General features: G+C 34.7%; 1 protein-coding gene across 1 annotated transcript in view; it reads right to left on the reverse strand.

The window, feature by feature from the left end:
• Positions 1-12,375, reverse strand: part of LOC111047786 (PAN2-PAN3 deadenylation complex catalytic subunit PAN2) — a 44,460-nt gene that overhangs the window by 16,026 nt on the left and 16,059 nt on the right. Inside the window, exons 10-13 of the mRNA XM_022333627.2 lie at positions 11,630-11,908; positions 10,239-10,401; positions 6,573-6,743; positions 1,442-1,608 (exon numbers count right to left, since the gene is read on the reverse strand). Coding sequence (XP_022189319.2) covers positions 1,442-1,608; positions 6,573-6,743; positions 10,239-10,401; positions 11,630-11,908 — 780 coding nt within the window. The remainder of the gene's footprint in view (positions 1-1,441; positions 1,609-6,572; positions 6,744-10,238; positions 10,402-11,629; positions 11,909-12,375) is intronic.

A 12,375-nucleotide genomic window follows, 5' to 3' on the forward strand; every position in this document is an offset into this window, starting at 1 on the left:
AATTATGACTTTTATAACAGCTACCTATAATAAGATATTGTGCTTTATGCAGATTGGTAACGTCGCATAGTAGGCTAATTCCACTTGTCAGCCCGAGTCGAAAGTAGTGGAAAGTCCAAGAATGGTTGAAATGCATTGAGTTATATTGCATATGTAGCGTTGCACAGCACATTTCAAAGTGTTGTGCATGGTATTTATGAGGCTGGCCAGGGCCGCTAACGACAGACGACAGAACATGCATTATGAACATGTGTGTACACAAAGGAACACACACATGTTCGTCATGCATATTTTGTCATCAACGAGAGGCTTTGAACAAAACCAGCTCTTTGACAACATAAACCTACAGCAATATTCTACTACAGCTTCTAACATAGAATAAACAATTAATAAAATAAATAACCACCGGAAAATTACAAATTGTAATGATACAGAGATAATTTAACCTTAAATACAGAGCATCGAAGAGAAAATAAATAAAAAAATCGAAGATACAAAAACCTAACCTCACATAATTTTTTTCGGAGCCTTTCGCTGTGATGACACAACAATTTATTTTTTATTCACAAGTACGTAAAAATTTGAGTTTCACTCAAATAACAGGTGACATGTCAGTATAATCTAATAAAATTATTCCTATAGCTATCCTATAGCTTAACCTTCATCCACTCGCGCGGGCGGCAAATTGGCCGCATTTTAAGAATTTTTGTTATATTTCCTAATCTGGCAATTAGTGAGTGGTGAAAGTGCCATGTAATCCTCTCCCATTATCTTCCCTAACTTCTTCAGCCCTTATCCAGCTCAGTTGGTGACTTGCCTGAGCATAGGGGTGATTTTTAGCGTGTGACTACCAAATTATTTATACAGATATCTCTTCAATTTATCATTTCTATTCACATTACAATGCATCATTTTCATTTCAAACCAATTTGTAATGTATTTATTTTTTCAGGTCATCTCCTATGGCTTGTAAAATTGCAATAGCGTAACTGCAAGAAAACATAGATGTGGATTAGATACTTCTAAGTTCTAGTGGATTGTAAACTTTTACTCATTATCAAATACATTTATCAAAATTTGTAAGAAGTAACTGAACTTTTTTCATTTCAACCAACCCCTGATATTTCAATGTATAACTTTTTTACACGACTAGTACGGCCTAATATCGGCCTAATACTGATTCTATAACTCGAGCAGATCGATTGATGATTGACCGGGGAGCAAGAGTGGAAAGCGAGAAGAGCGTGAAATAGAGAGGTAACATCTCGCGTAACGTTCATGATCGGAGCGATTGCGGAGCGAGTGCGGAGCGTGCGCGGAGCGTGTTGGAGGCGCGTATATCTGTACGCACCTTAATGAGCTTGAGGACTCCCATTTGTAATTTGTAAGTGCTCTTTCACAATTGAAATGATCAATTTCTTTGCAATCGTTGTATCCTGACCTGGACACTGTCCATGCCGCAGTTGACAGTGAGTAGGGTGGGCAGCTGCTGGAGTCGCCGCGACTGGAGCGTCGGCTGAAATCGCTCGCACTGGTCGCACCAGGCTGGCGTAGTCTGCTCGGGGCACAGACTCGAACGCAGCACCTCGCAGAAACTCATCTCGCCTTCTGTGCCACAAACAACAACAATCACTATTTCTATAAATTCTGCACAAAACAAACAACATTTATCACAATTTATATAATTTCTGTTTATAATTTATAAAAAAACAGTTACACATGCAAAGCTTATGTGTGCATCATCCGCAATAAAAAAAAAGGACAGGTAGAAGACAAGAGAATATGGAGTAGATGAAAATTGAATTCAATAATTGCCTTCATTAAGGACGGAGTTAGGACTATATGTGCTCTCTGCGACACAACCCTTTACGAAAGGGAGAAAAAGTAGGGAGGAAGGTAAATGCATGAATTTAGACAACCATTTATTTAACAGAACTAATTATACAGTTACTGAGTGTTGAACGGGCAAGTCTAAACACAAATGCTTTGATAATGAAAAAAAATATTTTGATAAACAAAAACATACCTACATTGAAAAACGACGTGTCAGTTCCAGTACTCAAGATTTAAAAAAATATTTATTTATTTATTATTGATTCATTGTTGTGTGCATCTACAATTCATATTACTTTGCTCAACCAACATGAAGTTAAATTATGACTTTTATAACAGCTACCTATAATAAGATATTGTGCTTTATGGAGATTGGTAACGTCGCATAGTAGGCTAATTCCACTTGTCAGCCCGAGTCGAAAGTAGTGGAAAGTCCAAGACTGGTTGAAATGCATTGAGTTATATTGCATATGTAGCGTTGCACAGCACATTTCAAAGTGTTGTGCATGGTATTTATTAGGCTGGCCAGGGGCCGCTAACGACAGAACATGCATTATGAACATGTGTGTACACAAAGGAACACACACATGTTCGTCATGCATATTTTGTCATCAACGAGAGGCTTTGAACAAAAACCAGCTGTTTGACAACATAAAACCTACAGCAATATTCTACTACAGCTTCTAACATAGAATAAACAATTAATAAAATAAATAAACCACCGGAAAATTACAAATTGTAATGATACAGAGATAATTTAACCTTAAATACAGAGCATCGAAGAGAAAATAAATAAAAAAATCGAAGATACAAAAACCTAACCTCACATAATTTTTTTCGGAGCCTTTCGCTGTGATGACACAACAATTTATTTTTTATTCACAAGTACGTAAAAATTTGAGTTTCACTCAAATAACAGGTGACATGTCAGTATAATCTAATAAAATTATTCCTATAGCTATCCTATAGCTTAACCTTCATCCACTCGCGCGGGCGGCAAATTGGCCGCATTTTAAGAATTTTTGTTATATTTCCTAATCTGGCAATTAGTGAGTGGTGAAAGTGCCATGTAATCCTCTCCCATTATCTTCCCTAACTTCTTCAGCCCTTATCCAGCTCAGTTGGTGACTTGCCTGAGCATAGGGGTGATTTTTAGCGTGTGACTACCAAATTATTTATACAGATATCTCTTCAAATTTATCATTTCTATTCACATTACAATGCATCATTTTCATTTCAAACCAATTTGTAATGTATTTATTTTTTCAGGTCATCTCCTATGGCTTGTAAAATTGCAATAGCGTAACTGCAAGAAAACATAGATGTGGATTAGATACTTCTAAGTTCTAGTGGATTGTAAACTTTTACTCATTATCAAATACATTTATCAAAATTTGTAAGAAGTAACTGAACTTTTTTCATTTCAACCAATCCCTGATATTTCAAATGAACAACTTTTTATACGACTAGTACGGCCTAATACCGGCCTAATACTGATTCTATAACATAAATGAATTATAAAATGCCCTTGATGAAAAATATTACTGTTATATAATTACATTTATATATTACAATATAAAAATGTACTAATACCATAATATATCAACTATGGTCATGTGTCAATAATTATATAAAATGATCATAGATATTCAATAACAAGTCATCATAGTCTAATACCAGCCTTAAAACTTCACGAAGGCTACATAAATATTATAGGTAATTATAAGCTATATGATTTATCAAAATCGTATTATATCCCTGTAATAACTTATATTACAGGGTAGTACTTGTAATCAGTGACATTGGAAATATATTATACACTTTGGGAATGAATAAACCTAAAAAATTCAAGAGCGGCCAAATTTCCGCCGCGCGAGCGGAATTGTAACTCCACAAGGCGCGAGCAGATGAAGGTCAATATTGTAGATAAGAGTCATCTATTTACAAAGTCAAAAAATCTAATCTCTATGTATCAATGTGTACTAACGTATTAGATATTAGTAATGTATGAGGACAAGAGTGTACACATATGTTCATCATGTCCTTAGGCCCGCCGCAAAGTAGACCCACGAAAAGCAACCCACGCCGTGGGATGTGTTTTGTAAACCATTGTTAAGCTTCTCCAGACATCTGTGTAATACATGCAATCACATCCACTTGTCAGCTGATTGATTATGAATAATTCTATAGCAATGGTTTACAAAACATCCCACGGCGTGGGTTGCTTTTCGTGGATTAGCGTGGGTCTACTTTGCGGCGGGCCTAAGTGGCCTGCCTTAGGATCAAAACATAGTGGAGCGTCGCAGGTAGGGTAGATGGTGGATGCGGAAACATTAAGATACATGCATCAGCATGCATTATTCAGACACTCTCAGCTACCTTTTCTGCTACACTCTTCCTCCGACACTCCACTACATTTTACCCTTGGAAGTGGCTGTACTTTTATTTATCATCATGTCTACTGTTTTTTTACACCAAATGTTTCAAGATTTATAATGAAAGAAATTCATGGAAATGTCGAATGCGGAGACATTTAGAAAATTATCTCTCTTAGTTACTTTCTCTGTTAAACTCTACCCTCGACGCTCTACTATATTTTTACCCATGGAAGTGACTGTACTTTTGTGACTGTGTGACTGCCTCTATGATACATACTTTAGCACTGGTAAACTTTCTGTTAAAGAATTGTTTAAGAAATATAAGAAAAGGTTCAGAACATTACTCTGGGAATCTAGACGAAAAAAATGACGAATTTATCATATCCTCTGGCAATAAGGGCAAAGCAATATGGACTATCATAAAGAATGAATGTGGCAGTAAACGACGGTTTGAGGGTACTGTTGGTGATTTAACTTCAAACCAGTTCAACAGATTTTTTATTGAAAAGATTGATGAAATTGTAAATAGTGTAGCTAAAAAGGGATGTAGACAGAGCTCAGCAGAATATCTACAGTAACTCCAGACCTTCTTGTAAATTCAGTTTCAGACTAGTCAGTAAGATTGAGGTCGAGAATGTCATAAGAAACATGAAATCCAGCAAATGTGCTGATATCTATGGTATGAACACTTTTTAAATTAGGAATAGACTATCTAAGTGAAGTGTTAGCTCACATTATAAAAAGTTGTATATTAAACTCTATGTTTCCTGATGCATTGAAGTTTGTAAAGGTAGTTCCAATATTCAAGAAAGGTAGCAAATCTGATTGCAATAGTTTCAGACCTATCTCTTTAGTTCCAATTATATCTATAGTTTTTGAAAAGCTGTTAAATATTCAGATTGTTCAGTATTTTGAGGTGAATAATCTGTTCAGTGACAGTCAGTATGGCTATAGGTTGGGAATGGGAACGATTAAAGCGACGATCTCCCTATATGATCAGCTATTGGAATCTTTGGAAAATAAAAATCAGACTGATGTAAGACTTTTCGACCTGTCGAGAGCTTTCGACACAGTTTGCCATGAAGTTTTTCTGAAAAAAATAGAATTTTATGGTTTTGAAGAATCTGCTAGCAAGCTTATTCAGTCTTATCTGAGAGATAGGTTTCAGAAAGTGGTTTTTAATGGTGTTAGGTCTAATTACTTGCCAGTTCGTTATGGGGTACCTCAAGGTTCAATATTGGGCCCAACTTTGTTCATTATATATGTGAATGACATGCCTAGAGTAATTGGACCCTCAGCCAAGGATATTTGTTTGCTGATGACCTTGCAGTTTGTGTAAGTACAAAATCTACCTTGGCAATCAATAGAATCAGGTCCATAGAGAATATTACACTGATGATTGAGGACTGGTGTAACGCAAATTTACTGTGTTTAAACTTACATAAAATTAAGAGTCTTAATGTGTCTTATGGCAACAATGTTGATTTGAATGATCTGAGAATGGTTAATTTTCTTGGTTTTGATGCTGACTCTAGGCTGAATTGGAAAGACAATATTGATGAAGTGGCGGGTAAGCTGTGTAAGGGATTGTTTATGTTAAGAAAATTGAGAACAGGAGTAAGTCTATCAGTGTTGCGAATAGTTTATTTCTCTCATATACATAGTTATCTATCTTATGAAACATTATTGTGGGCTTCCCAAAAATATAGTATTAGATTATTTAGACTGCAGAAAAAAGCTGTGGGAATAAGATGTGGTCTTCCTTCAAGAGGACACTGTGGAATAGCTTCAAATTGATTGAAATTATGACACTTCCTGCTGTGTTTGTGTACCAATGTCTCAATCATGTCAAGGTAAATTATAACTCCTATGTTCAGCAGGGTATGTGTCACAACTATAATACTAGAGGTAGGAATAAACTAGTCTTGAAGTTTTGCCACTATGCAAATACTCAGAAAACTTTCTATTACATTTCTCTGAAACTTTTCAATGCCTTGCCTGAGAATATGAAAAATTACCATTAAAAATATTCACTAATAGAAGAGTTCTATGACGTAGTTGACAATATACTTGAAAATGAGTGAACTAGGCATATGATTATGTTTTATGAGTGTGTTTTACTTATATTGTTATGAAAATAAGTATATTTTTATGTTTTATAATTTATTGTAATAACTTCTTGTTTGTAATTATTATTCAATCTAACATTGACATTTGTAATGCAATTGATGTTCTCAATTAGCTGCTGCAATAAAATATTTTGACTTTGACTTTTATTTATCGTCAAGGCATCTGTTTGTTTTACACCAAGTGTTTCAAAATGTATAATGAGTGAAATTGATGAATAATATATAGACTGACCGATTTGTTCGGGATAGATGAGATTGCAGACGAGGAGAGAGGACTCGCGACTGATGGTGTGGCCACACGTGAGGCAGCGGTGGATGTGCAGCTGCTTGCTGCCAAACAGATTGCTGATGTCAGCTGATTCACCCTCACTCGATAATGACTTTGCGCTACTTGTTTCTTGTTCTGTCGTAAAGAAAACACATAAGCAAACTTTATTATCAAAATGATAATTTATCAAAAAATACCATATAATAATATTATTTCTTCATTCGTTACTTCACACAACAACAACAAAACTGGATACTCCCAATTTGAAAAAATAGTGATTGGGTCATATGCATAAAAACAGAGCATATGCTCATGAGCATGAGCATAGAGCATAAGGTTTTTCTCATGAGCATTAGGTATAAGCATAAGTATTTGCTCATTTTTATATGAATAAGCTTTACCTTATACTCTTACCTTATGTTCCTGAACTCTGGAGCAAATGCTCACGTATTTTAAAGATTTTTCATTAGCTGATTCGCCTTTGTGACCTTACTTTGTTTTTATAGCTCACGTAAGCGCTAAATATGTAAATATAGACACCGCTTGTGTTTGGTCGTCTGCTCTGTTCTCTATCCATGAATTGAGTTTTAGGTAAGTTGAGTTATGAATTTTGAAATAATAGCATGAAAAAATGTCATATCTATAATAATCTTTAGCATAATCTTATAATCTCAATAGCCTTCTTATACACTCTCATTTTCTTAAATGCCTATTTCCTATTCTGTGATAGCTATCTTTATATCGGCTAGGTATCTTTTGTATTTATTCTTTTGTAGGAATAATGGTGATATATATCATGATTGAATCTAAAAAGAGTTTTGTAGTTTTCAACTATTGGTTGTGATCGTATCTGGTATAGTTTCCTCTTACTCACACGAACTAGTTGAGCCATTTTACTATGAGCAAAAGGTGAAAAGCTGCTCCATACTAGACTCACCTTTTTGATTCATACAATTTTGAGCATAAGCTTTTACTTTTGAGCAAATTCTCAAACTATTTTTTTGATGAGCATGAGCAAAAGGTTTTGCTCACTTTTATTCATAGAAAATGAAGCATATGCTCCATATTTTAGAAGTATAAGCAAATGCTCATATAAGCGAAACTTTATTCATATGGCCCATTGTGTCAAATATTTTACTTTAGTTACTGCAGATTATTAATGAATAACTAGTTTCTTCTTCCTATTATAATTATTACAAATGAGTGGTTATGACAAATTTTGTTTAAACAAAACAAGAGTTAATAACAAGAAAATGATGGTAAAACTGTAAAACCGAAATAAATTCTCGTCTTTTTTATAAAACGTCGTGCATACTACAAAATGTTTATTCTTTAATAAAAAAATCACCTCCACGAAAAAATATATGAATAAGGTTGCTTTCAAAATTCTTCATTTTTAATTACACTTCAACTATTTAATGATAAAATGTTTGAAAATTGTGATATAAATAGATTCTTTAACGGAATTTAAAAAGAAATGTATCCTAAAATTGAGTTAGTGTAATTTGACTTATGTTACCAAGCTTGAACTGTTTTTCGTTAATTATTTATTTTAATGTAAGCCGTTTTGGGTGTATCCCGTGGCTTAATTTTGTATATACATTGTATTGTAAATATTTTTGGTGAATAAATAAATAAAAGTATTTCCAAAAAAGTTGAACTAAAATTATAGTTTAAACCATCAGCTGACTCAATTGAAACACATTGTAATAAATGCAACCATAAAATGATTAAACGGATGTAATAGTGAAACCAACTCTGAAGAAAGCGACCCTAAGGGCTATATGCTTAAACTACGTTTAACGCTAAACCACGTTTACTTGTAGAAATGATTGCATTTACCATAATATGTTTCATACAGGGTTTACGAGAAATGTCAGCTGTTCCTTTAATCGTATGGAACACATTATGGTAAATGCAACCATATCTACAAGTAAACGTGGTTTAGCGTTGAACGTAGTGTTAGCATATATCCCTAAACCAATATTAGTGTACTACTAAAATAAATAACATATCACAGCTCAAATAGAATTAATAATTTAATAATAGTTTCCAATACGGTAGATATAAAATCCACTCTCAATGATGACTCAAAGCATAGAAGAGCCTAGTTGAAAAAATGAAAGATCTATGAACCTGACAAAGCAAGTTTTATAGAAGGTGATGTTCACATGGAATCTAAATAGTATAAAGAATGTTTAGATACTATGAACAAACATTTTTAAGAGGGCTTCGAATCACCTAGAAAGTATTCAAACCCGCATAGTATTTCTTTTTAGTAGCCTACTCTTGTAAAAGATATTTGGCTAATGACGATAGATTTAAAGACGATACAATCATGAGTTAATAACAATAAATAAAGTGCTATCTCAAATGTTATCATATCATTAAATATGTTCATATTATACATAATTGACCGAGCGAAGTGAGGTCTAAGATTCAAGTCGACGGTTTGGCATTTCTCTTAATGTTTAAATGTTTATATGTTGCGCATTTATGGCGAAACGCGGTAATAGATTTTCATGAAATTTGACAGGTATGTTCCTTTTTAAATTGCGCGTCGACGTATATACAAGGTTTTTGGAAATTTTGAATTTCAAGGATAATATTGTAAAAGGAAAAAGAAGCCTCCTTAATACGCCAATATTAGAGTAAATATCAGAACATAAAAATTATTCATCATAAATCAGCTGTCTAGTGGACTATAATACTACCCGTTCAAAAACATCAAACATCTCGAAAATGTATCTTTCCATCAACGTTAATGAATAGTTGACTAATAGTAGTTCTGTGAACAGTAGACCTCACGCAGTATTCTCATCCACAATACCTGATTGAAGCTATAGACCTTATGGAAATACAGCAATAAACTGGCTTCTCCACACATCTGTGTAATCACTTGTCAGCTGATTTATGATGAATAATTCTATAGCCTGATTTTTACTCTAATATTGGCGTATGAATGAGGCTCCTTTTTCCTTTTATATATTATCCTTGAAATGCAAAATTTCCAAAAACCTTGTATATACGTCGACGCGCAATTAAAAAAGGAACATATCTGTCAAATTTCATGAAAATCTATTACCGCGTTTCGCCGTAAATGCGCAACATATAAACATTTAAACATTAAGAGAAATGCTAAACCGTCGACTTGAATCTTAGACCTCACTTCGCTCGGTCAATAATACTACCCGTTCAAAAACATCGAACATCTTTAAAATGTATCTTTCCATCAACGTTGTAGACAGTTGCAGCCAGACCTGATAACAGCGCTCACACTCACATTCCGGAACGACACGTCACGGTACGATAGGACAGAAAGCTCTATGTTTATTTAGGATTTTTCTAGACATTTTAAATTGATAAATTATTTATTAATTTTTGAGAAAACATAACAACAGGTCAATGTAACTTACTGAGCCGAAGGTCTACTGTTCATAGAACTACTAGTAAATTAATAAACATATTAAATGATATGATAAAATTTGAGACAGCAATGTAGTTATTGTTAACGAAAGAATGAATGACTCAAATATAAGTAAGCTGAGTTTACTAACTTATATAGGCCTAATCAGAATTGTCAAAGTAAATCATAAGCAAGCAAATGTGGAAGAATTAAAGTTGACTGACCGGTTGCTTCAGATTTTGATTTTCGTTTGGCTTGATTTTTGGATGGTTGTTGCTCAGCCTTGGGTGATTGGTTGTCTTTGATTGACTTTGGTGACTCTTTCTTGCGTTTCTTCTCTTCCATCAGTTCGTAGTGAATCTGATGCAGAATGAACCGGTTCCAGTTCTGTTGAATCAAACAAGCAAACTTGAATTTCATGACAATGATTGGTGGAAGTGTAATTAAGAATAATAAAACTAAATTAATACAAACAGCAATAAAAAAATATAAAAACTGGAAGAAATTAGAATTTTGTTAACAATGATAAAATGGAAAACTGTTGAGATTGTACGATTGTTCTCGATCCAATCTTAATTCCACTTCTAAGTTTTACTTGAGGTATATTATATATCTATTTATTCCACTATTATATTACACCACTATTATATAGACGGGCCACATTTTCTCAAACCAGCAAATAATCAATCTATTATATAAATACTTTGAAATAATCATAATCAAACTCCTCTGGTCGTGTTGTACCCTCGACCATAGAAATTATTATTAATTCTTATATTTAAACTAATATTTCAAGTACATCAATTGTGTCAACCCACTTCAGAAACGTTTACACTGTTAGACGGTTCTGCTTGTAAAATAATAAACAGAAGTAAGTTGTAAAGATGAATTTAAAAGGGTCATTCACTGCCTGTACGCCTGGTTCTCTTTAGTTAGCAGTGCAAAAAAGACAACTCATTTACAGTTTTGTACCTTTAACAGAAGTTTTGCATGACTCAACTCAGAAATAGATGTATTACCGTATCTTTTCTATTGTATCTATACATTTCTATGGCTTTATGTCGGTGGGAAGTCACTTACAGGAAGATCCCTCCTTGCCTGATATAATATAATAAATCTTAACAATCAATATTACATTCCAGCCGGGATTGCCAGCGGGGTTGTGTTCATCACTCATTTTAATAACTTATTATAGTATACTGTTTATTGTAATTATTCTGTTAGCAAATGTATTTATTTTGCGATAAACACCAATTTGTTTTAAATATCTCCCCACGATAGTTATTTTTCATGCCGGCAAGGTTAGCCGAATGGACTAAAGCGTTACACCCTTTAGTCTGCTAGCGCTGCCTGGTCGTGGGTTCAAATCCCACTGGAATACATGCACGTTCAATAAACTCATCATCACATTTCATTGCCCAAACATTAGCGAAAAGATTAACCTGGCTGGCTCAGGTCTGGTATCAGAGTTTTCAGGTCGCAACTGATCAATTTCAGGGCCTCTGATCTAACGACTGCTTTTCAGGCAGTCGGGACCGACGGACATCATCCGCAATGAAAAATAACGGATTTACAAGTACAATATTATCATCTAGACAATCAATAGAACACCGACCTGTATCAACGTGGTATAGTTAGCCTTGCGCTTATCGGCTGCACTCCCCCCACCACCTCCCCCACCCAAGTCAGGCACCTGGTTGCCCCCCTGGCCGGTGGCCTCGTGAGCATTGCGCATGCGCAGTGAGCGCAGAAAGTTGCCCGGGTGGCAGGGCTTGGGCGGCCGCGACACATCCAGCATGTGGAACAGGAAGGCCAGCTCACAGCTCAGGCAGAACTCGTTGTAGCACACGTGAGACAGCAGCAGGCGACGGAGGGGCTCCACAAAGTACAGCACCTGTGCCACATATTTTACATTACATTTTTCCTACAGTTACCATTGAATATGAAAAGTGGGTAATTAAGGGTAAAATTCCCTGAAATCCATCAAATGTTTTTCTGTGTAATTTTATTATTAATAAAAACCTTAATTTATTTAAAATTGAATAATAATAATTGAATTATAATGATTAGTAATTCAATTGAAAATTTATGTGGCTGCTTGAAGGGGGTTTATGTTATGTAAGCATTGAAATGACTATAATCAAGGCACATAATGGCAAGGCAACGCTGTTCTCCACTGCCATTATAACGTGGGCCTCACTATGAGTATTACCAACTAAATTTTGATTTTCCTGCACTGGTGCTCCATATAATCTACTAACTATTTTGCGTTGTCATGCTGCAAATCTGGAGTACGCAAAGTACTCACTTTGCGAACTAGTGCGGAAAAGTGATTCTTTGCGGCCTGCAATCAGTGCAGAA

This window comes from Nilaparvata lugens, chromosome 2 (genome assembly GCF_014356525.2).
Source record: "Nilaparvata lugens isolate BPH chromosome 2, ASM1435652v1, whole genome shotgun sequence".
NCBI classification, from domain to species: Eukaryota; Metazoa; Arthropoda; class Insecta; order Hemiptera; family Delphacidae; genus Nilaparvata; species Nilaparvata lugens.